Here is a 27,809-nt window from a genome sequence, read left to right as displayed (position 1 = left end):
AAGATTTTACTTATTTATTTAGCAGAGAGAGACACGAAGAGAGAGAACACAGGCAAGGGGAGTGGGAGATGGAGAAGCAGGTTTCCTGCCGAGCAGGGAGCCCAGTGTGGGGCTCGATCCCAGGACCCTGTGATCATGACCTGAGCTGAAGGTAGATGTTTAACGACTGAGCCACCCAAGGCCCCCAAGACTGTAACTTTAAAGTAGGCAATGCTTGGGATGCCTGGGTGGCTCAGTAGGTTAAAGTAGGCAATGCTTTCTTAGATAGCACATACAAGGAATCGGCCACAAAAGAAAAGGTTGATAATTGAAGGGACGCCTGGGTGGCTCAGTTGGTTAAGCGGCTGCCTTCAGCTCAGGTCATGATCCCGGTGTCCTGGGATCGAGTCCCACATCGGGCTCCTTGCTCGGTGGGGAGCCTGCTTCTCCCTCTGCCTCTGCCTACCACTCTGCCTGTGCTCGGGCTCTCTCTCTCTCTCTAACAAATAAATAAATAAAATCTTAAAAAAAAAAGAAAAAGTTGATAATTGAACTTCATTAAAATCAATAACTTTTTTTTTTAGTTTTTTTAATTTTGATTCCAGATAGCTAGCATAGAGTGTTAGATTAGTTTCAGGGGTACAATACAGTGGTTCAACAATTCTACACATTACTCAGTGCACATCATGGGAAGTGTACTCTTTAATTTCCAGCACCTATTTCACCCATCCCCCATCCATCTCCCTCTGGTAACCACCAATTTCTTTATAGTTGAGTCTGTTCCTTGGTTTGTCCCTTTCTCTCTCTCTCTCTCTCTCTCTCTCTCTTTCCTTTGCTCATTTGTTTTGCTTCTTAAACTCCACCTGTGAGTAAAACCATATGGAATTGGTCTTTCTCTGATGGACTTATTTCGCTTAGCATTATACTTTCTTCCTCCATCCATGTTGTTGTAAATGGCAAGATTTCATTCTTTTTTAAAACTGAATAATATTCCTTTGTATATCTATACTACATGCAGATAGCTTCTTATCCATTCATCAGTCAGTGGACACTTGGGCTGCTTCCATAATTTGGCTATTGTAAATAACACTGCTATTAACACAGAGGTGCAGATATCCTTTTAAATTTGTGTTTTGTATTTTGGGAATAAATACCCAGTAATGTGATGCTAAATCACAGGCTGGTTCTATTTTTAACTTTCTAAGAAAATTCCATACTGCTTTCCACAGTGGCTGCACCAGTTTGCATTGCTACCAACAGTGCAAGAGAGTTCTTTTTTCTCCACAACCTCGCCAACGCTTGTTTCTTGTCTTGTTGATGTTAACCCTTCTGACAAGTGTAAGGTGGTACTCTATTGTGGTTTTGGTTTGCATTTCCCTGATGATGAGTCATGTTGATCATCTTTTCATATGCTGGTTGGCCATCTTCTTTGGAGAAAGTTCTGTTCATGTCTTCCCATTTTTCAACTGGATTATTCAGTTTTGGGGTGTTGAGTTGTATTCATTCTTTATATATTTTGGATACTAATCCTTTATTGGATAAGCCATTTGCAAATATCTTCTCCCATTCAATATGTTGCCTTCTAGTTTTGTTGATCACTTCCTTCCCTGTGCAGAAGTTTTTTTTCTTTTGATGGGTCCCAATAGTTTACGTTTGCTTTTATCTCCCTTGCCTCAATAGACATAGCTAGAAAAATGTTGCTACAGCCAATGTCAGAGAAATTAGTTTGTGCTCTCTTCTAAAATTCTTATGATTTCAGATATCACATTCAGATCTTTAATGTATTTTGAATTTATTTTTGTATATGGTGTAAGAAAATCAAGAACTTTTATTAACTATAAGATACCATTAGCAAAGTTAGAAAGGGAAAGTGTGGCAGATTGTGTTTTCCAGAAATGTCTGTGATAATATTTCCCAGCTGATATGTTCTCTCAGAACCTTGCCATGATCCCATCAAGGTCTATGTCCCAGGTTTATGTCCCTCCCCTGAACCTGGGTGTCCACTGTGGCTATTTTGACTAATACAATACGGCAGAAGCAATACCATGGGACATCCAAGACTAGGTCATAAAAAAAAAAAAATACAGGATCCACCTCTCTCAGGAAATTCACCCTTGGAAGTCAGCTATCATACTCTGAGGAAAGTCCTTACATATGGAGAAGCCCATTTGTATACAAACCAAGGCATCCATCCCTCAGCCCAGCTGACAGTCCACATCAACTCACCAGCTTTGTGAATGATCCATCTTGGGAGCAAACATTCCATTTATGTAAGTTCAAGAACAGGCAAAACTAAACTATGGTGATAGAGATCGGAATCATGCCTTTCATGAGGAGGTAAAGGTATTCTCTGAGAAATGGAAATGAGGGAGTCTGAGTGTTGGAAATATGTTATATCATGATCTGGGTGGTGCTTATGCAAGTGCATACATATATAAGAATTCATTGGGGCTTACACTGTACAATAAAAATTTATGCACCCTACTGCAGGTTATACCTCAATAAACATTGTTCAATGCATATAAACCACATAGCATGGTATCTGGTATACAGTAAATGTTCAGTAAGTGATAACATGAACACAGCTGCTTCTTACAGTAGTCAATTAATATTAAAAAGTAACAAAAGACCCATAGCCCTAGGGCTTTCCAGTGGGGTACAGTGTATTCCCAGAGAATCTGAGTTCTCTAAGTTATTGAATGTGACTGAAAGAAGGGGAAGTATGGAAGAATCAATCTGATCATTTTGTCTTCTCAGATCTGGGTTTGATAAAGCTCCCAGGCAAATCTGCCTTATTCCCAAGTGAACTATTAGCAGTACAGGTCCCAGGAAGAGTAAACACAAGATAGAGTTCTGTTTTAAGAACCCTAGGACTGGGACTGAGGTGATAAAATGGCCACAATAAAGGCAATGTCTGTTAATAAAATGCTTTCTCCAGGGTTACCTTTCCTCAGAAAACAAACGAAACTACATGAGCTGGTGCATCTCCCAAGGAATGTAACCAATGAACTGCCCAGATAGATAATCTGCAAATGAAAATGACTGGCGAAAGTCTCAAACACTGCTGAACTAGTTTGATAAGAGTCTTTTGTCAGAGTTCAGAAAGAAGCTATAATCACCAAAGCTGCCATCCACAACAGAGAAGAACTCATGGCCAGTGGGACCAGAGGAAATTTACCAGTTTCTCAAGCGAGGGTGGATAATGGTAATCAACATGTTGCCATCCGCCAATTTTTGTAGGAAATGCTTATCATTTAACTTGTGTTTGGTCTTCCCAGTGAACCATCATCTCTGATGTCCTCAATATCATGATCAACAGCTATGCTTGACTATAGACTGAATTCTCCCTAGCAAACCCTAGTTCTTCAATTTTTCAAGACAAGAGCAGTCTATTTAAAAATTATAATATTGAAGTCAACTGGAAAGATGAATACAAAATATTCATGGTAATAACTTCGATCCCTCCAAATAGTCTTTGTTCATTCTTAGAACCTCTATTTGCTCCCACACTCTTCTCTCCATTTTCAACCTCATAGATTGGCTTCCTTCATGTCTCACTTGGATTACTCCAGTGGTCTGAGACGACTGGTTACATCCTTACATCTTAGTCCTCACCTACCTCTCCTCTACACTAACACTGGAGTGATCTTTTGAAAACACAAATCTGATCACTTTGCCACTTTTCCCCTCTGTCATACCACTTCAGTAGATTTCTGTTGCCTTGAAGATAAATACCAAATCCTTAACCTGTCTATAAGGCCTTGCATGGATTTGGCCCCTGCTCATCTCTTCAGCCAAGACCTTCCAGCCATCAAATTCATTCAGGTGACACCTTGATTACTCTTTTTGCAGGAACTTTGAACATGCAAGTGCCAGTAGTTGGGAAATTCTTGACCTCTCTCTTCTAGTCAAACTTCATTATTTCTTCAGATTTCATCTCAATCATTACTTCTCAGTAAAGCCTTCCCGACCTCCTAGCACTTAACCACAATTTAGAGTTTTCCACTTATTTCTATGATGATTTGATTAATGACCAACCCAAAAGAGAAAGCACCTTGAGGACAGAGATGATGTAGTTTTTGTCCATCACTGTATGGCAATGACTGGCTTAGTGACTGGCACATGAAAATGTTCAGTAAATACTTGTCGAATGAATAAATGCATGAATTACCAAATGACATTTCAAGGTAGTACAGTCAAGAGTTATTCTATGACAAAATTTGGCCTTCTTGGATGCTATGTTGGAGGTAAATCTGTCTCTAGGAATTGAGGAAGATATATGACTCATGACCCAAGAAGCAGTGACTACATCCATACTCCAAAGACTTACCTGAAACTTACAATGAAGCAGTCCATCCAGTAAAGGAGTGCCCTATCAGAAAGGGGACTACAGTAGGATTCAAATGTGTCACAGTAAGAATATCCCCTAGTTATACCTGGTGCTGCTCTTCATCCTGGTGAGAGAGGCTCCTCCTGAAAGGACATATGAGCAGCTGCCATTTTCTTAACCTGACATCAGACTCTGTTTGTTGTAATGGTCATGGAATCAGAATGTTCAGTATACATACCCAATGAGCAATTCCTAGTGTTTGAAATAGAAGAAAACAAACTAAGGGAAAATGGAAGCCAACAATGTGCTTTGGAAGAGATAGCATCTGGGAAGAAAAGGGTGAAAGGTCAAGATGTGAAACTGGAGAAGACAAAGCTAACCACATAAAGGAAGAATATCCTTCCACAACTCTAGCACAGCAAGGTCCAAGAGAAGTGGGAGGTGTTGGTTATAATAGTCAAGATTACTTGAACAGATTAAGATTAAACTTAGTACACATTGGGTACTCTGCAACCAAAGTTAACTTTTGCCACAAGTTTCTGCTTAATCCTGAGGTAGGATTCTTCTGTGTTGAGCATACTTCTGAAACCATGGTGTGGCTTGGTCATAAGATTACTTGAATGACCTCTTACAGTCATAATGTCTCTAGCTTCCAAGACAAACTGTCTTTGCCCTGTCTCCCGGTCAACACTAAAATCTTGGGCGCCATTTTATTTCACCAGGAAATAAGCTTTATATCTTGGGGAATACCTCATATTAAAGGTTCTACTTCAGCTCAGAGATATTTTCTATAGGTCGCATCCATATTTGAGATGCTCAAAACTCTTTTGAGTCACCAGTTTTCAGTTACAATCTAAGAAACTATAGTCATAAGAGACCCTCAGTGTGTGGAATGTGGAGGCAAAGAACAGACGGTTCCAGTACGATATGGAATTCATCCAATCACCCATTCAATGCTGGAATGCAAAAGAGGACATCTGGGTCAGTTAATGAAAAGGGAATATGCAAATTGTTGTGTTTGGCCCACCTTGTGACCATGCATAATTAGGATCGTTATTCAGCACGGAGATGCTTACAGCTGGCCTGATTAGTTGTTGTGCCACGTGGGTTAGTTTTGTCCATAGATTTGCGAAAGTTGCTCCAGGGTAGGAAGGCTCGGTATGTCACAGTGCCAGCCTGGTGCCAACACTCTCTTCTCCAATTTTTCATTCTAAGAATGACCATTCTTAAAATGCAGTATTCAGAATATTACCTAGGGGACCTTTGACACTTCTGGTTGTGTAGTAGGTCCAGGTTCCAATGTCTATGACTACATAAAAATGGTAGGATAGGATTACCCACATACCCTACATCAAGCCCACCCCTTTCTAGTATCAGTTATTGGTGAGAGGCCCCAGGGAACAAGGTCACACTGATAGAATCCAATCAATAATGAAGGGGACATGCTAAGCCACTGAATGTACTCTACTTAAATCAGAAACACACACAGCCTTCAAAATTGTACTTGGCAAATCTCCACAGTGACTGTTGTGGGCACTTTTCAGTGTTATTGATAAGCATTTCTTTAGGTGTCCAAAAACACGCAAAATTAAATGCCTACCAAAAACTATATATAGTATGATATTACATGTTTCATCTTCTAGAAATTCAGCAACTCACTTGAAGTTTCACAAAATAAGAAAAATAACTTTAAATAACGTATTATTGGAGATCTGTTCAGAATCAGATGGATCTGTGTTTGAATATTATCTTCTCATGTTAAAGACAATGTGAAAATTATTCTAAGTTTTTTACTCTAGTTTTACATGATAAATTCTAATATAAGCTATTTAAACTCAGTAAAAGAAAGATTTCCTGGGGACTTGGAGAGTAACAATAAATATAATTACCATCAAGTGAATTTTCCTGTAGTTAAAAATTCAAGTCAATTATTCTTAGTTTCCCAGCTATGTCATAGATGAAAATCAAGCTTGTATCTATTTTTTAAATGCTAAGATCATAGGAAACTTCTAAAATTTTAATGCAATATATCTCTGTTAGAGATACTGATTTATTAATATTTTTCAACCTAGAGACGAGGGAGATCTTTGATTGCACTGCTCTAACCACAAATAAATTAGCGAGTTTTCCAAAAAAATGAATGTCATCGTTTAGTAGAAGCCAGAAAAATATTTTTGAGCTATTCTTTCCACTCGCATTTGAGTTCCAACTATTTCCCTGTGAAAGGTCACACGTTGTCGTGCAAATGTGTCAGTATTGGTGGACTGGCTGTCTCTGAGTCATCACTCTATAGTGATGTGGACATTCTGGACACCATGTCTAGACATCTGCTTATTCAGGGAGAACATGGGGCTTCTCGGGACTCATGCCAACTCTTGTATTCTCTGCTTAGCCCTGGATGAATCATTGCTGATCCCAGAGCCACATCTTTTAGTCCTTCAAATAGGATAAAAATCTGCCAGCCTTTCCATCTTCTGTTCTCTGTAGCTCTCGGTGCGAAGCAAAAATACCATCTCCAAGGATTCTTACGAGGTCTAAATTGATGATGTTGACACTCCGGAAGAAAGATGCTGCTGTGTCGATAGATGTGAGGCACTTACTATGATGTAATTGAAGATCCTTATTAAAGTACTGCAAATAAGGCAGAATGTTTAAGTGCCTAAATAAAGCTTGTTTTTTTCGGCCTAGCATCGCTCTTCTGATTGCAAAACTAATACATGTTGGGTTTGGACAAGACAAAAAAATAAAAAGGAAGATAATAAAAAACCTTGCTGATAATACCTCCACACAAAAATGATTGAAAATATAACAGAAATTTAAAATTGATTGCCCCTTCTCCCCCAAGAGTAATGCTCAAAATAATATACTGTTTGTCAAACAAACATCTTTGTTGAATTAAATGCATTAATATAAATTCTCAAAGAGTTTTTCTTCCCTGGCTCTCTGAGAAATGTACCACATTCCTGGAAAGAATATGCTATAGTTAGAGGGCTTTATATATATATCACTAATATATATATATACATGTATTATATATGGATAAGCATGTAATATACACATATATAATATTTATAATACACATAGAATCTATAACATATAAAATATATACATATCACACATAAAGTATATATGTGTACACATATACAGACAGACATGTGCATGTACAGATACACATAAGTGTTACCTATATATAACAATACATGCCAACACATGTATGTAGCTACCCATGCACATATCTATAAACTGAAGTCTACTAGCTGTACCTTAGATCTACCCAGATTCCTTAGTTTGACATCTGGATCCCATCCTTCTGTCATTTTGTCCTATTACCCCTTTAGTCAAGCTGAAACTTTTTTTCCTAGCTCATCAACTGATTGTTGACATCGTTCTTTCCACCTGCAAGGCACTCTGTATCTCTCCTGCTTGAGTCTCTCAGACCACAGGGTTATGGTGGTTAAGAGCATAGTTTTGGGATCAGATAGTTTGGGATCAAATTCTGAACCTGCTTCTGGCTGTGGGATGTAAGCAAGGTATTTAACTTCCATTTGACTTTATTTCCTCATCTAGAAAATAAAGATAATAGTAGTTCTCTCATAATTTTGTTATGATGATTAAGTACATTAAAATACAGAACGGATGTCTATGTCTGACTCACGGAACGTACTCAGAAAAAGCTTTATAGTATTATCCTGTTTTACTAATTTTATCAACTGTAAGTATAGACTCATTTTTCACATTGAAACCATTCCAAACCAGAATGCTTCATAAAATCAGTGGTGTCTTAAAATTGTTCAGACTTGTGTGAGAACCTTCTTTAAGATTTTATTTGTTTATTAGAGACACAAAGAGAGAGAGCACTACCAGGGGGAGGGGCAGAGGGACAGGCACACTCCTGTGAAGCAGGGAGCCCAGCGCACAGGGGGCTCCATGGAGGGGTGGGGGTGCTCCTAGGACCCTGAAATCATGACCTGAGCAGAAGTCAGGCACTTAGCTGACTGAGCCACCAGGTCGCCCCCAAGAACCTTCTACTGACACTTTCAGATAGCAATGCTAGCATGGAAGAGTTCTCATTTCCCTGCTACACGGATACCTGCCACGTAAGAGCCTTGGATTCTAGACACGCCCGTGGGCTCTGCCACTTCCTGTGTCCTTGGGCAAGCTCTCTAACCTCTCTGAGTTTCTCTCAGCCCATCTGTAAATTGACAGCTTGTGCCATCATGAATTCCATAATGAATGTAAAGCACTTAATCTGGTACATTAAAAAAGACCATAATAATAACCACAAATACTTTTTGAGGCCTTACTAAGTACCAGACAGGTAAGAAGTGTGTTCTAAGTGCTTCACATGGCTACATTTGTTTAATCCTCCCCCGGATCCCCTGACAGGGTGCTCTTATTATCCCCACTTTCCAGGCCAGGAAACTGAGGCACAGAGAGGTCAAGTTACTCTCCCAGGGTCCCAGGGCTGCCAGCTGGACTTCCTAATCTTTCTCGTCTCGACAACGTCTCTAGGCTGGAACCCCCGCTCTGCCTGAGCGAGCAGCTTCAAGTCAAACCAGTCTCACAGATGCTGTGTGACCACTCGGGATAGACGGCATCCCCAGGCGTGCTCTGTCTGATTCCTGGCCGTACCGCCCACTGACTTCACCGCTCACACTAAGTAAAGTTCAACAAAGCGGCAAGCTCAGGAAATACTCATTGGCCAGGACCCTCTAGGGGGATCTTTGGGGAGTTTCGACAAATCCCAGCAAGGACCAGGGATTGCAGAGTTCACTAAAACTGGAGCCTGTGGAGCGGGCAGTCCCTGAAGGCTTTATCCATTAAAACAAAACAAAAAACTCTAAAAAAAGAAAGAGGCTTTCTTGCTCCAGGCAATGGAAATGTCCTCTGTTAAGAAACGTTAAAACATCTCCTTTTGTGGTAAGCTTGCTTGCCTTTCCACCCAAGGGCCCATCAGGTCTCCAGGAGGCAGGACTGGCTAAGGGAGGGTGGGAAGGGGGTGGGTCTACAGAGGCCGAACTGGAAAACCAGCCTCAGTGAATAGCCCCCAGCTGAATCCTGGCACAGGGTTCCGTTTCCCTGGAAGCCTACTGGGTGTTCTTTCCATTATTCGACTTGCTAGGTACCCCTTCAAGCCGTGTTGGACGAAACAGCACAGGAGGGACCCCAGTAGGTAAGAGCAGAGTGCGGTTGAAGGGAATATTTTCCCTTTCTGTGGGGGCATCGATCGGTGACACAGAAAGCCCCAGTCCTGCCCGGGATTCTTCCCAGTAACGCACTGAGTTCTGGACCAGTGAGCCCAAGGTTACACGGGCTGGGGGGGGCAGCCTGGCCGGGGAGGCGGGGCTGAAGGCAGAGGCTGCAAGCTTGGCTGGCAGGCCTGGACCTCAAGTGGCAGAAGCATCCCACTCAGTGCTTTTTAAATCCCAAGTCCCCAATCTTGAGTTCATCTATAATTATCTCTATAAAACTTTTCTTAACTTCCGTCATGATCCTAAGCAGAAAAGAAGTCATCAAGCTTCAGTGAGAGATGTTGAATATATTTTAAACAGGTGAAAAAAACAAATACTCTAACTTACCCTCCCTCCAACTTACTAATTAAAGTATAAGTTCTATAAGGCCGGGAACCCTGTCTTATTCTTCATGGTCTTCTTAGCACTTAGCACATAGTAGGTATTCAATAAAATGTTTTTAAATCAATGCGGAATGAAATGACTATAAGAAGAAGTGGGTTCGGGGCGCCTGGGTAGCTCAGCGGGTTAAAACCTCTGCCTTCGGCTCCGGTCATGATCCGGGGGTCCTGGAATCGAGCCCCACATCAGGCTCTCTGCTCCGCGGGGAGCCTACTTTCTCCTTTCTCTCTGCCTGCCTCTCTACCTGCTTGTGATCTCTGTCTGTCAAATAAATAAATAAAATCTTAAAAAAAAAAAAAAAAAGAAGAAGTAGGTTCACCTCTGGTTTGGGGCATGAACATATTCCCATAGCTGTGGTCCACAGCAGAAGAAACTGCACTCTAGTTGAAAAAGTTGTTTCCCACAAAGGTACAGGTTAACAATTCTGATACCACTACCCACGTGTACCGAAATGGAGGAATTCAGTAACCACTAGTTTCTCAGTGTTAGAGTGGGAATTTACAGGTAAGCAAGGGGAGGAGACCAGAATCACCCAAGCAATAATAAATTAGGGCTGGAGACCTCAGGAGAATGGATGTTTAGCCAAATATATGTATGGTTAATATAGAAATATTTATGGATGTGTGTATGGACAGGATAAGGTACACATCTATCTTTCTTGTTTTGTCAGCTGAGAAGGCCTAGAAACAATGACCCCCAGAAGCAACAAGCACATCTAGAAGCCAGAACTTGGCTTCTAATACCATTTTCCAATAAATAAACCATGGCTCCTTGGAAAAATTGCTGATTCTAGGGTTGGGCAGAAAATAGATAAGATGAGCCTGGAGAACATTAATAGTTCCAGAAAGTAAGAAAGTGCTAACACACACACACACAAACAAATAAGGGATATGTCAAGTGGACAGAGGAGTCAACAGAAAGAGCTCCCTAAGGTCAAAGCTGGAACAATCTGGGAAACAAAATCAATAAAGTAATATTGCATCATAAGCCAAAATATAAAAGGAATATCCGTAAGTTCATATTGATGTAAATAAATGATCAAATAAATAGAAAAATGAGGAAAAGAAACAAGTCTCCTGTGCAGAATTCAAAATAATTTATATAAATAGTCTGCCCTCGAGGAGGTGGAGCCTAACTCCCCATTCCTTAAGTGTGGGCTGTGCACAGTGACTTCATCTCAGAAAATAACTTTACAGTGGGGAGACCTGACAAACGGGTAATCAAGGTCAACTTCAACAACAGTAAGCCACTTTGGTCCTATGTTCCTTCGTAATGCTATGATGAGAATATCACGTTACCTTCATAGCCTTCCTTTCAAAAACTCGTAATCCCAACCTAATCATGGGAAACATTAGACAAATCCCGATGGAGGGACATTTTACAAGCATTTTACAAGCATTTACAAGCATTTTACAAAATGCTTGACCAGTACACATCTACACTCTCAAGGGCACCAGAAACAAGGCAAGTCTGAGAAACCGTCACAGCCGAGAGGAGCCTAAGGAGATATGACAGCTAAGTGTAATGTGGCATCCCAGATAGGATGGGATCCTGGAAGAGGAAAAAGAAAATTTTTTTTTGTTAAGGATATCAGGCGAATAACCAAGGAAGGAAGTCTAAATAAATCATGGGCTTTAGTTAATAATAATAATATACCGATGTTGGTTCATTCATTGTGACAAAGACACTATACTAATGTAAGATATTAGTAACAGGGAAACTGGGTGTGGGATAGGTAGGTATATGCCAACATTCTGTATTGTTTTCACATTGTGTCTGTAAATCTAAAACTGATCTAAAATAGAAAGGTTACTTGGGGGAAAAGCTCTAACTATAATATCAATTTTCTAGATGTTATGGGGAGTCTAGGAAGGTTACATCACGCTTGGCAGCGAAACTCAACCATGCTTCTCCATGCACTGTTCCCGCTCCAGTTTCTTCCTTCTGTGTCCTCCCAGCTGGATCTCTTCTCTATTTTCACTGCTCCCAATCTTCTACTTCCACTCCAATGTAACAGCATCGAAAAATTCCCAAACATGTCAGGTTTTGTCCTCAGCCTGCACGGTCCACTGAGCAGAACAAATCCCCATCTTTAGCAAACAGCCTTCAGATCTTTCTCATCAGGCATGCCCCTCAATGGATCCGCTCCCCTACCGTATTCGATTTAGGGAGATGTTCTAAAAAGATTTCGTGCTGACTCAGTGTGTGTTTTCCAGAGGAATTCCAAAACAACTGCTAACATAAAAAAAAAATGTGCGTGGAGGACGCTCCTAGACGTAGCCTCAGAGAGACGATGTCCCAAAGCCCACAGGAGTGGAGCAGATTTTAGGAAGCTCCATTATACCTGTCGTACAAATCACAAATAAAAAGAAAAGACTCCAAGTGCAAGTGCTTCACAAGCTGAGAAGCAAAATCGATGAGTGACAAGAGAATACAAAAGAACAAAGCTGAGGGGAAAAGTTACCAGTGAATTCTAGGTCCCCTACCACCAAGTTATCTCCTGATGAAATGTGCTGCTTACACAGGGCCGGGGTCGTCGTCAGATGCGGTGATGGCTCGTCCAGACTCACCCACTCAGTCTTCTGATTCTTCTGGGTAAACAACAATAAGTCACCTGCAAATGAGCCAGGCAGAGCCAGGAGTGCCAAGGTGACCAGAAGGCAGCAGTGTCACCTGCCTGTGACCTCATCCACTTTCCCATTATTCTCTACCCACGCTGAGTACAGTAGGCAGAGAGGGAAAGACCTAACTCTTTGAAGGTATTGAATCTTCTAATAAACCACAAGAGGAATGCCCTTTAAGAGTTGACTAGCTATTAGTGTAAACCAGTGATGCCTGCCCAAAAGAAGAGAAATAGGAGCATAACTGACATTCTTCTCAAAAGAACCATTACGTATAAATGTATGTGAGTATGTATATGCAAAATCATAGCACCCTGCTTTTAAAGTCTTCAGTGTCTTCAAGATATTTTTGTTTGGGGGCGCCTGGGTGGCTTCCTCAGTTGAGTGTCTGCCTTTGGCTCAGATCATGATCTTGGGGTCCTGGGATCAAGCCGCTTCTCCCTCCCCCCTCCCACTGCCCCTTCCCCTGCTCATGCTCTCTCTCTCTCACAAATAAATAAAATCTTTTTTTTTAAGATATTTTTGTTTTAAGAAACAAATGAGTGATTTTACTTGGTGTTAACCTTATAGTAAATGTTGAGCCACCTGTATTCATATCATTCTCTGCTTTTGCACACAGACCTCTCTGGCTTCCCTGTATTTCCTGGCCTCCCATTATTGTGGCCTCAGAAGAAAACAGACGGTGTGAACTGAAGGCAGAGAAGGGGTCAGAGCAGTAGCTAAGAAGGCTTGCAGATCAGGAAGTCCGAGAGCAAGAGTGGGGCTTGCCAGTGGCCAAGGTGGCCACAGGAGGAACAGAAATTACCCTGGGAGGAAGAAGCTCCCAGGAGGAGAAGGCAGGAGAGGGGTGGAACAGCCTTATTCAAGAATCACTATGAGCCAAGGATAATTAGGGACCCTGTCCCAACGTCTTTAAGTCCTAAATTCACACATTGCCCATCCTCAGAAATCCTGATAGTTTATTCTATTACTTCTACTACTCATGGAGTAAATGGCAGACTCTGGGAGATTTTCTAGTATTCATGCATCTTTTTTCTTCAAAGACTTCATCAGAGATCTTAACGGAAGGACTATCAAGAATTTGGGACCATGATTTAAAGCTGCCACAGTTAGATACGAAGAGCTCTGAGTTGCCACTAAGAAGTTCGACTATCCTAAGGTTGCCATGCTCTAAGGAAGCCCAAGCCACATGGGAATGCCATAGGTGAGCCCTTCAGTCAACAGTCCCAGCCGGGCCCATTCTTCAGCCATCCCAACCCAGGCACCAGATGCATGGGTGAAGAAGCCATCTTGGAAGTCAATCCTCCAACCCCAGCTCCATCAGCTCTTCCAGTCACTCCAGCTAAGACCCTAGATATCATGGTAGCGGAGAGAAGACATCATCATGGCACATGTCATCTGTTGTGCCCTTTTTGAACTCCTGGTCTAGAGATTCCATAAGCATGATTAAAAGGTGGTTTTTTTATGTGACAAGATGTGTGTGATTACTCAGGAATGGGTAGCTGGAGGAACTGCTGTTTACTAAACCTTCATTCCATATACCGACTTTCCACATGGAATCACTCACCCTCACAATGCTATCAGATGGGTACTAGTACACAGAGGATAAAAAGGAGGCTTAGAGGAGCAAAGAACTTATCACAGATCACATCTCTGAACATGAAGAGGGCACAGTGAAATCCCATGCTCGTTCAAACAGGAAGCCGAAGCTCTGAACCACTCCAGGGGCCATGGGGACTCCTTCTGACTGGAAGGGTGACGGAGGTGGAGAAAGGTGGAGAAAGGTGGTGGTCCAAGCCCAGAACCTTGCTAACCCTGGAGCAGAGATGTCTATAAGAACAAAGCAGCAACACGTTGAACCTGAGTTACAATTTGTCTGACACTGTTTTGAACTATGTACATGTTCACCAGAGCTCTACTAAGATAAATAACAAGAGGGTATTAGCTCAAATAGCTTCTGAGCAGTCTTGTAAAGTTTCACTTATGTGAGATGCATAAATTCTAGAAAGCAAGGTCCAGCTAACAAGCCCAGAGAGAAGGGCGATCGGAGGTCTGAGGAGAGCAGAGAAGGTGTGAGTGGTCATCTAGAGTAATGAAGGGCCGGGTGGCATTCAAGTGCTGACATTAGTCCATTGCCGTCCACGTGAAATGAAACCAATCATGTGGTTATGTAAGTTTTGTCCATTCCTATCTGACTACACCTAAAATGTACACATAAAAAGGGGTCTTATTGAAGAAAAACAAGATACCTGAGTTGGATACAAAGAAGATTATGATAAGGCTTTCAAGAAAAAAATGATCAGTTCTGAGGGAGAGAGGATTTGTTCTGCGAATGAGTTACATTAATCAGGAAGAACTGGAGGCAATAGCTGAGATATTCATAGTTTGTATATTTTATTAAAAACCCAGTAAGAAGAATTTCTTTTGGATTAAATGAGAAGTTTTAATTATTCATATCACCTGCTAATAGGAAATTTTGAATTAAAATTTAAGGCGTATGAACCCAATTTAAATAATTCAAACTACTTTCGTTAATCCTTAACCCACCTTTGATGGATTTTTTTTTCAAAATAATATATTTGTGAATCTAACCCTAGAGTGTAAAAACACTTCACATATATCATTCAATGAGCAAAATAACCCTACAAGGAAGGTAGCTAAATCAGAATGTATCTTAATTTTAGAGAAATAAAAATAGAAACCTTTAGCAGCCAAGTTATCAAAAGTCATATTTTTATTTCTATTTTTATATTTTATTATTTATTTTATATATTTATTTGAAACATAGAGATCATGAGTAGGGGGGAGGGATAGAGGGAGAAGCAGCTGCCCCGGCTGAGGGGGAGCCAGATGCGAGATTCGATCCCAGAACCTTGAGATCATGACCCATGTGAAGGCAGACACTTAACCGACTGAGCCATCCAGGCAGGCATTGGGCTCTTTGTCGTAAATCTGGGATGTCAATCCTGTTTAAAACATTAGCCTATATCTTATCAATGCAGGTACGGTCAGGGAAATAAACTTCAGAAGACAGAGGCCAGAGGACACTTATGTGCCACCAACTCAGAAGATCTGGGTCTGGCATCCTGTGAACTATCGTCTACTAGCGGTTGCCCACCAGCACCACCGGATTTTCTCGGCTCCTCCAGCTCTGGGGGAGCTTCAACATCAGGCAATAGCTGGAGTCACTGTGGCCAGAGGCCAGGCCCAGTGAAACAGACTTCAAACCCCAAGATCCCATTTGGGCCCCAGATTTCTGGTTGCTGGCCTCATTATGTGTTCATTCTTCCCTCTTCTTTACTAATGGACACACTGATTTGTATCATGGCATGTGGCTGCCTGGAGAATAACCAATATATTTCTGCAGCTTTAGCCAATGAGATATAATAGAGAGGGATGACAAGTTTTAGGAAGTCTCCTTAAAAGACAGCTGGTTCTCCTTTTGTTCCTTCTGATCTCTATCTCCCTGCCTGGAAAAATGCTATAACTGCTGGTGCTATAGTTGCCATCTTGGACCATGAGGTTGAGGGTCCCATAGCCTATGGATGATAGAATGAGGAACTAAAAAGTCATCTAGCAGATCCGTAGTGATTTTATGAAGCCACCATCCCAGCCCCAGCCCTGGATCACTTATCTCTCTATACCTTGCTTTCAAGCGAGAAAAATAAACACCTACATCATGTTAGCCATTGCTTTTTTTTTTTTTTTTTCTTTCTTAACACATAGAACTCAACTGAATCCTAACAAATAGGGCAACTTCTAAAAGAAACCTCGGGTTACAGTCACAGAAAATGTGGGAAGTAAGGGGAGAAGACTCTCATTGTACCATTGTTGTATCCTCCATCTCATAATCTCACTGGTTTCTCACTTCTTCACAGCCCATGAACACCATTTCAACAAAATATTGCAGGCCCATTTTGGAGATCTAAAATTAATAAGTAATTAGTTACTGATTTTTTTTTTCTATCTTCCCTGCTAAATCCTACGTTGGTATTCTCAAAGCCGGGTCCATGGACCACCTGCATCAGAATCTCCTGAGGAGTTTGTTAAATCCACAGAAACCTGTACCCAAGACCAGATCTTTCACACCAGAATGTATCTGGTGGGGCACAGGAATCTGCATGTTTAACATGCCTTCCACCTGATTCTTAAGCCCGTTCAAGTTGAGGACCATTCCTGCTATCTCCCTGGGTGCCACTCATTTGTCTGCCTTTAAAAATTTGTTTTCACATATGTATTCCCCAATGCTTTGTCCTTAGTGGACTATAAATGTGCATATGAATAAAGAAATCCTGTATTTGCATTTGCAAAATTTCATTTGTAAATTTTAGTCATTTACACTATCTTGTTCAATTCTTTTTTTTTTTTTTTTATCTTGTTCAATTCTTATGTTACTTCTAGGTCACAGGGTGGAAGAGAAGGCAGGATTATTCTTTGTTTCAGAGACCAAAATAGATATAAAATGGTAAATGATCCTTCTATTTTTTTTTAAGATTTTATTTATTTGAGAGAGAGAGAGAATGAGAGAGAGAACATGAGAGGGGAGAAGGTCAGAGGGAGAAGCAGACTTGCTGCAGAGTGAGAAGCCCAATGTGGGACTTGATCCCAGGACTCCGGGATCACAACCTGAGCCGAAGGCAGTGGCTTAACCAACTGAACCACCAGGTGCCCCTATTTTTATTTTTTTTATTTTTTTTTATTTTAGAGCTCGTAAAGAGCTGGTATTTAAGCCAAGATCTTCTCACTAGGAGGTCAAGATCTTTTCCTCCATCCACACCTTGTGATCCTGGGTGGTCTATTCTATGCATTCATCTGATGATCTGAAAATGCTTTACTCTGAGTATCTCATTCATTTTCACAAAATAAGTACGAACTTAATGTACACGCATCATCAGCCACCAAGACAACGTAACAAACAATTCATTTCTCTTAAGGAGAGAGAAGTATATTGAATATACAGCAAGGGAGCTGCAGGCAAGAGACAAAGAAGAAAGAGACTCTGCCACAAGGGGTGTGAGGGGTATAGTTATCGGGGGAGTGAGGAGGTATGGGAACATATGGAATTTTCATTTCTTGGTACCTGTGCCTGGTTGTAAGCGGACCATTGGCTTGGTAGGGCCTATGGCTGTCTCCAGGTGGGTTGCCTAATAAGCCTATTTGCTTTCCGCTTGGTGGCCCGAGATCTTCGGTTGTCTGGGAAGTATTAGGGTCAGACCACGAAGGGCTAAAAAGAGAAGGGAAAGGGAGGACAGGATCCCTCCAAAGGGTAATCCTCAACCTTTGGGGCAAGTCCACCCCAGGACTTCGGATCCTCACTGAGGAGTAACCTCAGCAGGAGGTCATCCGTTCCCCCAAGGAGTACTACTATGGTCGGTCCACCAAGGGCAAGTTCTGGGAAATTTCTGGAGAATCTGGGGAGAGTCCTGGCCTGGCATGGCACCACATGTGGGGCAACCAGTTCAGGGGGAGGCCAGCAGTGTGGGCAGTGAAAGAACTCACCCAAGGCAGAGCAAAGGAGGTATCAGAAGACAAACAGTTCCTTTTCTTTGCCACTGATCACCAGTGTCACGCTGAGGGCAAGTCCCGTCATTGATACTGCAGAAGGAGATGATCTAGAAGCTCACGGGGTATGAGTCAACCTCTCAGTTCAGGTTAACGAAAATTCACTGAACTCCTACTAAGGGTCAGGTGTTGTATTAGATCCTGGGGACACAAACACAAAACAATGCAATGACAAATATAATTTTTACCATTAGGGTGGAAAATTCTGGATATGTTTGAGAGCAGAGGCCTAGTTCAGGCAGAACACCAAGGTTCTGACGAACAAGTCAGAGTCCTCAAAATGGGAGAATTTCAAGCCGAGCTTCTGCAGGATTTTGCAGGGTTGGCAGTGCTGGTGTGCGGGTGTTACCCCAGCGACGGACTACAATACATTCTTCTGCTTTTCAGCTGGGCCTTCACAATAGCGATCATTATAAATGTGCCTCCGATGTCTAAGCCTTGAATGTATACGTCTAACTCCAGGGGCAGATGTTCAGAATTGAGCTCTGAAAACTTACTTGATAGAAGCATTTCTGAGAGGCGAGTCCCCGTCCGCCGGAGAACCCACACAGGAAGTCACAGACAGATGGCATGAACAGAAGCTCTAGGGAGCTCATAATGAGATTCCATATGGCATATGGTGTGGGGCTCCTAAAAGCGCCTCTGATGTCCGGAAATGAATTAACTGGCAGTCACAGGGGCATTAAATCTTCTTTTGTGACCTTCGTGGCAGCGCAGGACTCCATTTCAAATCAGCACATGATGCCACAAGGATCAGAGTGCCGAGGGAGGGAGAGCAAACCCAAAGTTGAACCAAAATGAGAGGCAAATCCAGCCAGCAGGCCCAGAACCACAATGATTTTGTGGTACAGCAGCACCTGCCCTGCTGTTTAGAGGCCTATCGATGTTTTACGTGACCAGAGTTGGAATTTGAACGTGGGAGCAATATTCTAACTTAGGGGTGAGGTTACCATAGCCTGCAGGCAAAACAGGACAACCTCTGCCCATTTTGGTACAACCTACAAGCTGACAAGAGGTTTTGCCTTTCTAAAGGCTTCAGGGAAAATCCAAGGAAGAATAATGTTTCATGACACATAAAAATCATATGACATTCAGAGTCTTCTTGGAACCTCTAGTAGACTGGCAAGGCTTCCAGTAGTTTAATTGGACCACAGCCTGCCTCGTGTAGGTACTGGTAAGGCTGCTGTGGCCTCCCTCAACAGAGCTCAGGAGTTGGGACAGAGTCAGTCCAGCCTAAAATATTTATTATCTCCCCTTATGGAAAAAGTTTATGTACCTCTGTTCTAGTGCACCATCAACACTTTAAAAATGAGAAACTAATGTGTATATCTAATATATACATTATTTTACGTGTGTGTGTGTGTATATATATTTATTATATGTAACTATGATTATATAACTCTCTTTCGCACACACTCACGCAAATGGCCATAAAAAGAATGGGATCTTGCCATTTGCAACGACATGAGTGGATCTGGAGAGCATGATGCCGAATGAATTAAGTCGGCCAGAGTAAGACAAATACCACGATTCCACTTCTGTGTGGAACCTAAAACAAAATGAGACAAAGGGACATACACAACAGCAGCAAAAGCAGAAACAGACTCACCGATACAGAGAACGATCTGGTGGTTGCCAGAGGGGAGGAGTTGGGGGATGGGCCAAACAGGTGAAGGGGGTAAGAGGTACGAACTTCTGGTTACGACATCAGTAAGTCACGGGGGCGGAAAGTACAGCACCGGGAATACAGGGGGGAAACATGAGAGACTGAGCGCTGCCGTGAGGGGGTTTTACCTCGAGATCACTTCTTCAGCCCTGGGACTGGGTACTCAGCCCGAGGATCCGTTGTCTTCCCTTGGTTAGGGTTCCAGAGCCCACAGCACTGCCTTACACTTGTCTGCCTATCCTCTCTCGGTACAAACCCTGTCAGGCAGGGGCAGGTCTGCCATGTTTCCTTCCGTTTCCACCCTGCTATCCTGATGCTCCTATATATTTGTCGAGTTAAATGATCTCCTTCAAAAATCCCCTTTATGACTGCCAATGGGATATTCCTAACTGAAAGGGGGGAAAAAGCCCCCTCCCCAGCCAGGCTTACAGACTAAACCCACAGGTGTCTCTACGTGACTCTAACTCTGCTTTTCCATGTCATGGGGCCCCTCATTCTCAGAAAATAGACCACATCTACAAAACGTATTCTTCTCTAGTGGGACTACAACCCACATCCTGGACAAGCCCAAGACAGAGCCCCCCCAAGAAACTGACACCTGGTTCTCTACCTGGCTAAGAGCCACCCCACCTCTTGATGAACCTTCCCCCATGGGTACAGTTGCAACCCCTCTTACACCCTGAAAACCCCTTAAAAGGCCCAGCTTAACAGAAAGTCAGGGGTGATGTCCGTCTCAATATCTGGTCCCTCTGCAGCCTCAGAGAGTAAATAACCTCTCTCCTGGTGTGTCTCTACTCTTGGCGCGATTCTTTGCTGCCTGTGTCATGGGGCCACCCTGACGCTAACGTTAAAAATGGGTCTCTCAGCATAATGTAAGTTTCCACATTAATAAATGTAGTCTGACAGGGTACAAACTTAGAAAGGCATAAAAAGGGATATGGTGAAAAGTGAATTTCCTCTCAGTCAATCCCCCTCCCACCTAAGGCCTCGTCCCAAAGACAAATAGTGCTGGTGGCTTCTTGGGTCTCCTTCCAGAAGAATTCTATGCAGGAATAAACATACATACACTTTTCTATTTTTAACTGCAGCCTTGTTGGCATACAGTATCCTATGAGTTTCAGGTGTACAATCTGGTTTTTCAACATTTGTGTACATTGTGAAATGCTCGCCAAGATGATGTAGCCACCATCTGTCCTCATCCAACACTATCACAATATGACTGACTATATTCCCTAGGCTGTACCTTATATCCCCATGACTTATTTTATACCTGAAAGTCTCTACCTTTTCATCTCCTTCTGCTATTCTGCCTGTGCCCCCCACGACACCTACATTCTCTATTCAACCCAGTGTTGACATACAGTGTATACTGTGCCGTATACCTTGTCTACTCAATTCTAGGACATCCTGAAGCTTGTTTTATACCAAAGCACAAGGTGCCTACATAAGAAAACTTAAGGAATTTCTTTTGTAAAAAGATAACTTATCAACATGTATGATAAAATTATGTCTATGTTTCCAGACTATGTTATAGACCAGCAGTATACAGATTGGGATAAAAATCTTTGCGTGCCTTTTAAAATTCCCTCAACAGGTCCCTCTTTCTCTCTTGGTCAGTGCTCCTCCTGTGCCCGGTAGTCCCTCCACTTTGGGACCCGGATGAAACACCACAGAACAAGGCATTCGTCCCAGCGACCCGGGTGCCAGCAAGGGTCAGGACCTAACTGGCAAGTGAGAAACTCCCCCAGTTGGAAACGAGAGACAGGAGGAGCCAAGCAGTGGACTTCTCCTCTACCTCTCCTTCACAGACCACTCTGAGACGGCTCCTGCTTGTAACCGCCCTGCGGAATGAAACACCGTGTCTCTTCCAGTCGTTGATGTGGTGGGCATGCTAACACAACGCATGGCCATGAACCTTCTCTGGGCTTACTTCCTACCAGCCTCCCCCTCACCACCCCAGGCTTGCACCGCCCTACATTGTTATCTTGGCTTTCTAGAGAATCTGATCTAGGACACTCTCGATTTGTCTCATTCTTTTTTAGTAGTTGCATGGTTTTTCATTTATGTGTATACAAGATGTATTTAACAAGTCCTCTATCGGCGGGCATTTGGGTCCCCTCTGACCTTGGGCAGGCACGAACACTTAAAATATTAATTACTTTGGACCTCAATGCTTTCATATCATCTGTTATTTGGTGACATCACACTGAGGCATAATTGTTTTTCTTCTAAAAACTATGCAATTTAAACACTTTTAGAAAGATCTGGGGGTGCCGGGGTGGCTCAGTCCATTAAACATCTGCTGCCTTCGGCTCAGGTCATGATCTCAGGGTCCTGGGATCGAGCCCCATGTTGGGCTCTCTGCTCAGTGGGGAGTCTCCTTCTCCCTCTCATTCTCCCTCTGTTCTTTCTCTCTCTCTCTCTGTTTCAAATAGATAAATAAAATCATTTTTTTTTTTTAAAGAAGAAAGAAAGAAAGAAAGATGAAGGAAGGAAGGAAGGAAGGAAGGAAGGTCGGTCTGGCTCTTGCTTTCCCCCAGAGACTTGTTTTCTGCCACTCTTATCTTTAAATTTCACAAGCCATCAAAACTGAACTACTTGGAATTTCCAGAGCTCTCCTCAACCTCCCTCCCTTTCACAGACTGTCCTCCCCACCTGACAAATTCCTGTTTGTCCTCAAGCCAACATCCTGTGTCACAATTATATCCTCTGTGATCTTTCTCCAACACCCTTCCAGGTAGGGATTTCTTTTTCCATAATCCACCTCTGCTCTGAATGTATGACCACGGTAGCAGTTACCATGTTGAATTTGTTGGCATTTCTGTTTCTCCACTGGCCTGTAAGTTTGCTGAGGACAGGAATCCCATTTTTCACCTTTGTTGGGTAAATACTGAACAACGGTTATGCAAAGGCTACATTGTATTTGCCTCCAGGGACATCAAACAGCCAGCCAGCTTGCATGGATTTGGTGCCCTTTTTTATGAACAGCTAAAGCTTTTATTCATATACCAAATATTTTGTCCTGTGAATCTGTCCAACTTAAAAAAAAAAAAAAAAGTAGCATGTAGTCTTAAGAAAAGCATGGGTCAGTTGGGACAGACCTGAGACAGCTTTGCTGCTTACCGATTTATCTTGCCCAAGTCATTCCAAGTTTCTGATCTTCAATTTCCTCTCTGGTCAAGTAACTATAATAATCCTTACCTGGTGGGGTTGCTTGTCGTGATTAACATGTCATAACACAGGGATGTACATTGTCTTTCCTGCACCTGGAATAGGGAGGATGATCAGAGAGGGATCGTTCTCTTACCCTTGCCCTCTCTCCACTGCTCTCTCATTAACGTACCGTCCATGTATACATCATGTGGTCTCTTTTCATCCCGAAAGAGTTTCAAGATCTCGAACAACATTTTATGTAAAGTTCACTCTATGTCAAGCAGTAGCTTCTGTACTTTACATATGTTGACTTAGTTACTGAATTTGCTTGGAACTACGCCCTCAGGATGTTACCCTTTGATGGTCTCAATGAACTCTCAAAGTACTGAGGTGATAAACAATTTTTTATATATTATCTGGGGTTCCGGTGATGACATACGAGACTAGAGAATTCCCATGAGCAGTGGTGCCTTACCCGAAACATAGAATAAAGGCATATTTATGGGCATCTGAAAAGTGGCAACCCAGAAAATGATTTTGGAAATGTTGATATTATTATTATTTTTTAAAGGTTTATTTACTTATTTGAGAGAGAGAGAGAATATGCATGGGTTGGAGGGGAGAGGCCAGCGAGAGAGAGAGAATCTCAGGCAGACCCCCTTGCTAAGCGTGGAGCCCAATACAGAGTTCGATCTCGCCACCCTGAGATCATGACCTGAGTTAAAATCAAGAGTTGACCACTCCACCAACTGAGCCACCCAGGCACCTCTTGATACACTAAAATGGGTACTAGTCATGGCAGTTATGGGTTGGTAGTTATGGGTTGGACTTTGTGTTGATTTTTAACTACTTGGGACAAGGTGGGAGAGAGAATGAGAAGTCCCAAAATCTGACTGATTCTTAGAACTTGTGTTCTGTGGCCCTTCCCATTGTCAATGACAGCAGTATCTCAAATAGCATCTGACGGTCAATAGCGGAAAGCAATTCCCAGGCAAGGTCTTTGACCTAGAATGTGGAAGTTTCCTCCAGCATAGAGGAAAAATGCATTCTGATGTGGTTTCAGCAGCCTTCGCCAGAGCTGGTGTAATAGGCATAGCTACAGCTCTTATCTTGCAAAACCAAGAAGTCTGTGGTTTCCTAATTCCTGTTTCTCCTCTTCTTCCTCCAGTCATTTCATTGCCTGCTTGTTGCCAACTGTTTCTCGGCTACCCAATAGCCTTAGCCCTACTTCTTCTCTGCTAACAAAACTTCAACCGGTGGAAATCCACTCATCACAAGGAGGGAGGGAGGCATCTATTCTGGTCACAGGCGATTCATCATGTGTGGTCTAAATCATCATGTTGTCCCATTCCCCTTTGGTAGTGTTGGGTTAGAGGTAGGCAGATGGGGCTGTTCTGACCAAAGAGATGTAGGGAGATGTTGGCTTGGGTGGTGTGGTCCCTGTCTCACACAAAATGACAGGACCTCAGAAGAATATAGTCTCTATGCGCTACTCCCACCTTCATTCCACCTTGGAAAGCTGATGTGAAGCCACACTACCTAAAGCTGAGGCAGCCATCTTGTGACCATGAGGTCACCAGACCAAGAATGAAAAGCCAATAGCTGGGAATAATGTCCTTCTTTGGAGAGAGTTGGGGGAGGGAGGGGTAATCCTTGATGACATCATGGAGCTTCAGAACAAACCCCAGAATCACCTCTAGACTTCTCGTTAAATAAAATTCAATGCCCTTGGAGTTCAGCTGCTGTTAACCAGTTTTGCTGCTCATTTTAACCTAAAACACTTCCAAATAATACTTTGCCTCCCCCATAGCACTTTCTATGTTGTTATTGATAAAAGATGGAAGATCAGGAACATGTAGGATGGTGAGATTTTACGATTGTTTTTTACTTTCTTTTCTCTATTTTCCCTGTTACACGAGTAAGAGAAAGCTGCTACGACTTTATAAACAATCTTCAGAACTCATAATCAGCCTCTTTAATTCTCACCCCTGTCACAAGTTCTAGTTCTTCATACTTGTTCAAAACACTGTTTTCCAAAATAGAGCTAAAGCTGTGAGGAAAGTCTGGCCTCCCAGCGCCTCTCAGTAAACGTGCTCTGTGCTGTCATCTCTGCAGACCATCCTCCCCTCTGGGTGAGCTCGGCGGGCTCTTGCTCCTTTCAGACCCTGACTAATATTGCATTAGTATCCTGACAACTTCAGTCCCATCTCCACAACCCCTGTTTGACTCCAGAGTGCAGCAACCACTAATGACGGTTATCTGTGTCTCTCCCCTCAAGTTCTTAAGGAAAATTCTAATGAGGTGCCGGCAAGCTCTTTCATTGCCCTCCCCCCACTGTGCAACACCCCCTACCCATCAGGGGCCACATCTGGTTATACTGCAGGATCTTGTGATACAAACACCAGTGCCTAAGCCTGGCCCCCAGACAGAGCCACAGGGAAGGGGTCTGTTAGTAGGACAAATAATGAAGCAGGACCTGCAATAAGTCTCATTTAGTTGGTCACGTTCATCTAACATGAGCAAGACTCCTGTGTATTTATAGGACATCAGTCGACAGGAACCTACAATTATGCTTTGTATCCTGATCAAAGGGAAAGGTATTAAGGGTGTGGTAGATGAAATAATGAGCTCCCCAAAATGCCCAGCTCCTGTGAATATGTCACATGACATGACAAAGGGAAATTAAGGTTATTAATCAGCTATTTTACAACAATGAGATTACGTTGGATCATCTGGCTGGTCCTTTTTTTTTTTTTTAAGATTTTTATTTATTTATTTGTGAGAGAAAGAGCCTGTGAGTGAGCATAAGCAGGGTGGCGGGCAGAGGGAGACACAGACCCCCACTGAGCAGGGAGCCAGATGCTGGGCTCTATCCCAGGACCCTGGCATCATGACTTGAGCAGAAGACAGATGCTCAACTGACTGAGCCACCCAGGCATCCTTAGATGGTCCTTAAATGTGGGAGAGAGATGTAGAGGAGTCTGAGTGATGTCATGTGAGAAAGATTACTGGCCATCCCTGGCTCTGCAGATGGAAGGGAGACATGCATGCAGAATGCAAGTGGCTTCTAGAACTGGAAACCAAAAGCAAACAGATCCTTCCCTAGAGCCTCCAGAAAGGAATTCGGCCTGCCAACACCTCAGCTGTATCCCGCTGAGAGCCAGGTTGGATTTCTGGCCAACAGAACAGTAAAATAGTAAAGTTATGTTGCTTTAAGCCACGACGTTTGTGGTAATTCAGTAGAGCAGCGATAGGAAATTAATCCAAGGGGCAGAATGGGTACTAAGTTTTATGAGCTAGCACAGCTCTTCTCTTCGGATCCAGAAAACAACACCGGACAACAAAACCGCAGATAGCATTTTTCTGCCTCTTCTCCTCAAAAACAATGTAGGTTAAGAAATCAACACAGGTATCAAGCAGCGGGCCCGTTAGTTTTCTGAGCTGGCATTCTTTCAAGCAACCACAGCTGCCACTTAACGGTGCAGTCATTCCCAAACTCAGCTGTGCTTCGGACTTCCCTGTGACCTTTCAAATATGCTGATGCCCAGCTCCCGTGCCCAGACGTTCCCATTTCACTGATGCAGTGTGCAACTTGGCCATCGGGAGTTTTAAAATCTCCCGCAGGGGATTCTAACGTGCAGCCCAAGTTTGGCAACCAGGATTCTGGAGAGAGGTATATAGCATCTCGATGTTAAATGGTGACAATTCAATCACTTTAGAAGAAACTCCTTTTTCATGGTTCCCACATGGGTTGCCTGATAGAATCACCTGGAAAGCCTTTAGGGTATATTTATACTTGATCTCACCCTCGTAGACACAGATCCAATGGGTCTGGAGTAGGACCAAGATAGTTTAAATCTCCCACAATGACTTAGAGGTATAACAGGATTGAATCCCCCTGTCTTGGGAGAACTCAATGGGGTCCTTGACGGCGGGAAGCCTATCTTGTGAGTCACTCTGAAAACACTGGGTGCTGGTGGAAAGAAAAGAAGGTTTTCATAGCAAAGCTGATTCCTCCACGACCCAGTGGGGATGTTTCAGGGTAAATGTTTGCAGCTGTCCCCGACAGGAAATGTTTACACATATTTGCAGAACTTCTCTATCAGTATTGAGCAAGATGCTGTTTTTGAAGAACAGCCAAATGAACCCTGGTAACCTAGGATTCATAAGAAATACAAAAGCGCTCATTGAAGGTCCTTAAAAATAGTGCTCGGAAGCCATCAGGAGTTGCTCCCAAGCATGCTGGGTGGACAAGGCTGTTGTGTTTAAGGACTGAGCCAGTCCGTCAAGATGGCCGCGGACAAGGTACGTGCAGGAGACTAAGTGATCTCCCCTCTGCTTTCTAATGGCAACAGGGGGAAAACAGCATTTCAGTGGGAAGTTCTAGCAGTTGGCACCGTAACACATCAACTGTCAGTCACGGTAGGACACCCTGACATTGTGTGACGCCTGATAAAATACAGCGAGACGTACTCAGGGTCACCTGGGTGGTATTTCTTGCCAGAAATGTGTAAGCTGAATCTCGTCAAACTTCTGGACCTACTTGTCAGCTGTCAGGAAATAACCTGAAAGAAAAAACAAGGTGAACGACGCCATGAGGAAAATTCAGAGAGTAGAACATTCTAGAAGACAACTGGCCCTGTCTCTTCCAAAGGGCAATGCTAATGAATGAATGAATGAATGAATGAATAAATAAATAAATAAAACACAGGATTCTTTTCAGCATAAAAAAGAATAAAGAAATGTAACCGCCAGATCCAAGGTCTTCATGAGAACCTAGAGGGGTGGAGGAAAAAGTTATCTTTACAGATGGGAAAACTGACTTAGAGAAAGGTTTCTTGAAGAGTGATTTCAGGGTCAGGATC

The 27,809-nt window shown here is 42.7% G+C and overlaps 1 protein-coding gene across 1 annotated transcript in view; it reads right to left on the bottom strand.

The window, feature by feature from the left end:
- The window catches only part of RELL1 (RELT like 1), a 112,105-nt gene extending 90,409 nt beyond the window's left edge, over nt 1–21,696 (bottom strand). Inside the window, 2 exon segments of the mRNA XM_032840920.1 lie at nt 17,644–17,787; nt 21,587–21,696. Of these exon segments, the coding sequence (XP_032696811.1) occupies nt 17,644–17,787; nt 21,587–21,696 (254 nt within the window).
- Nucleotides 21,697–27,809: the final 6,113 nt, after the last annotated feature.

This window comes from Lontra canadensis, unplaced genomic scaffold (assembly GCF_010015895.1).
Source record: "Lontra canadensis isolate GAN:19392208 unplaced genomic scaffold, GSC_riverotter_1.0 scaffold1, whole genome shotgun sequence".
NCBI classification, from domain to species: Eukaryota; Metazoa; Chordata; class Mammalia; order Carnivora; family Mustelidae; genus Lontra; species Lontra canadensis.
This window is presented reverse-complemented; position numbering and strand designations above follow the sequence as displayed.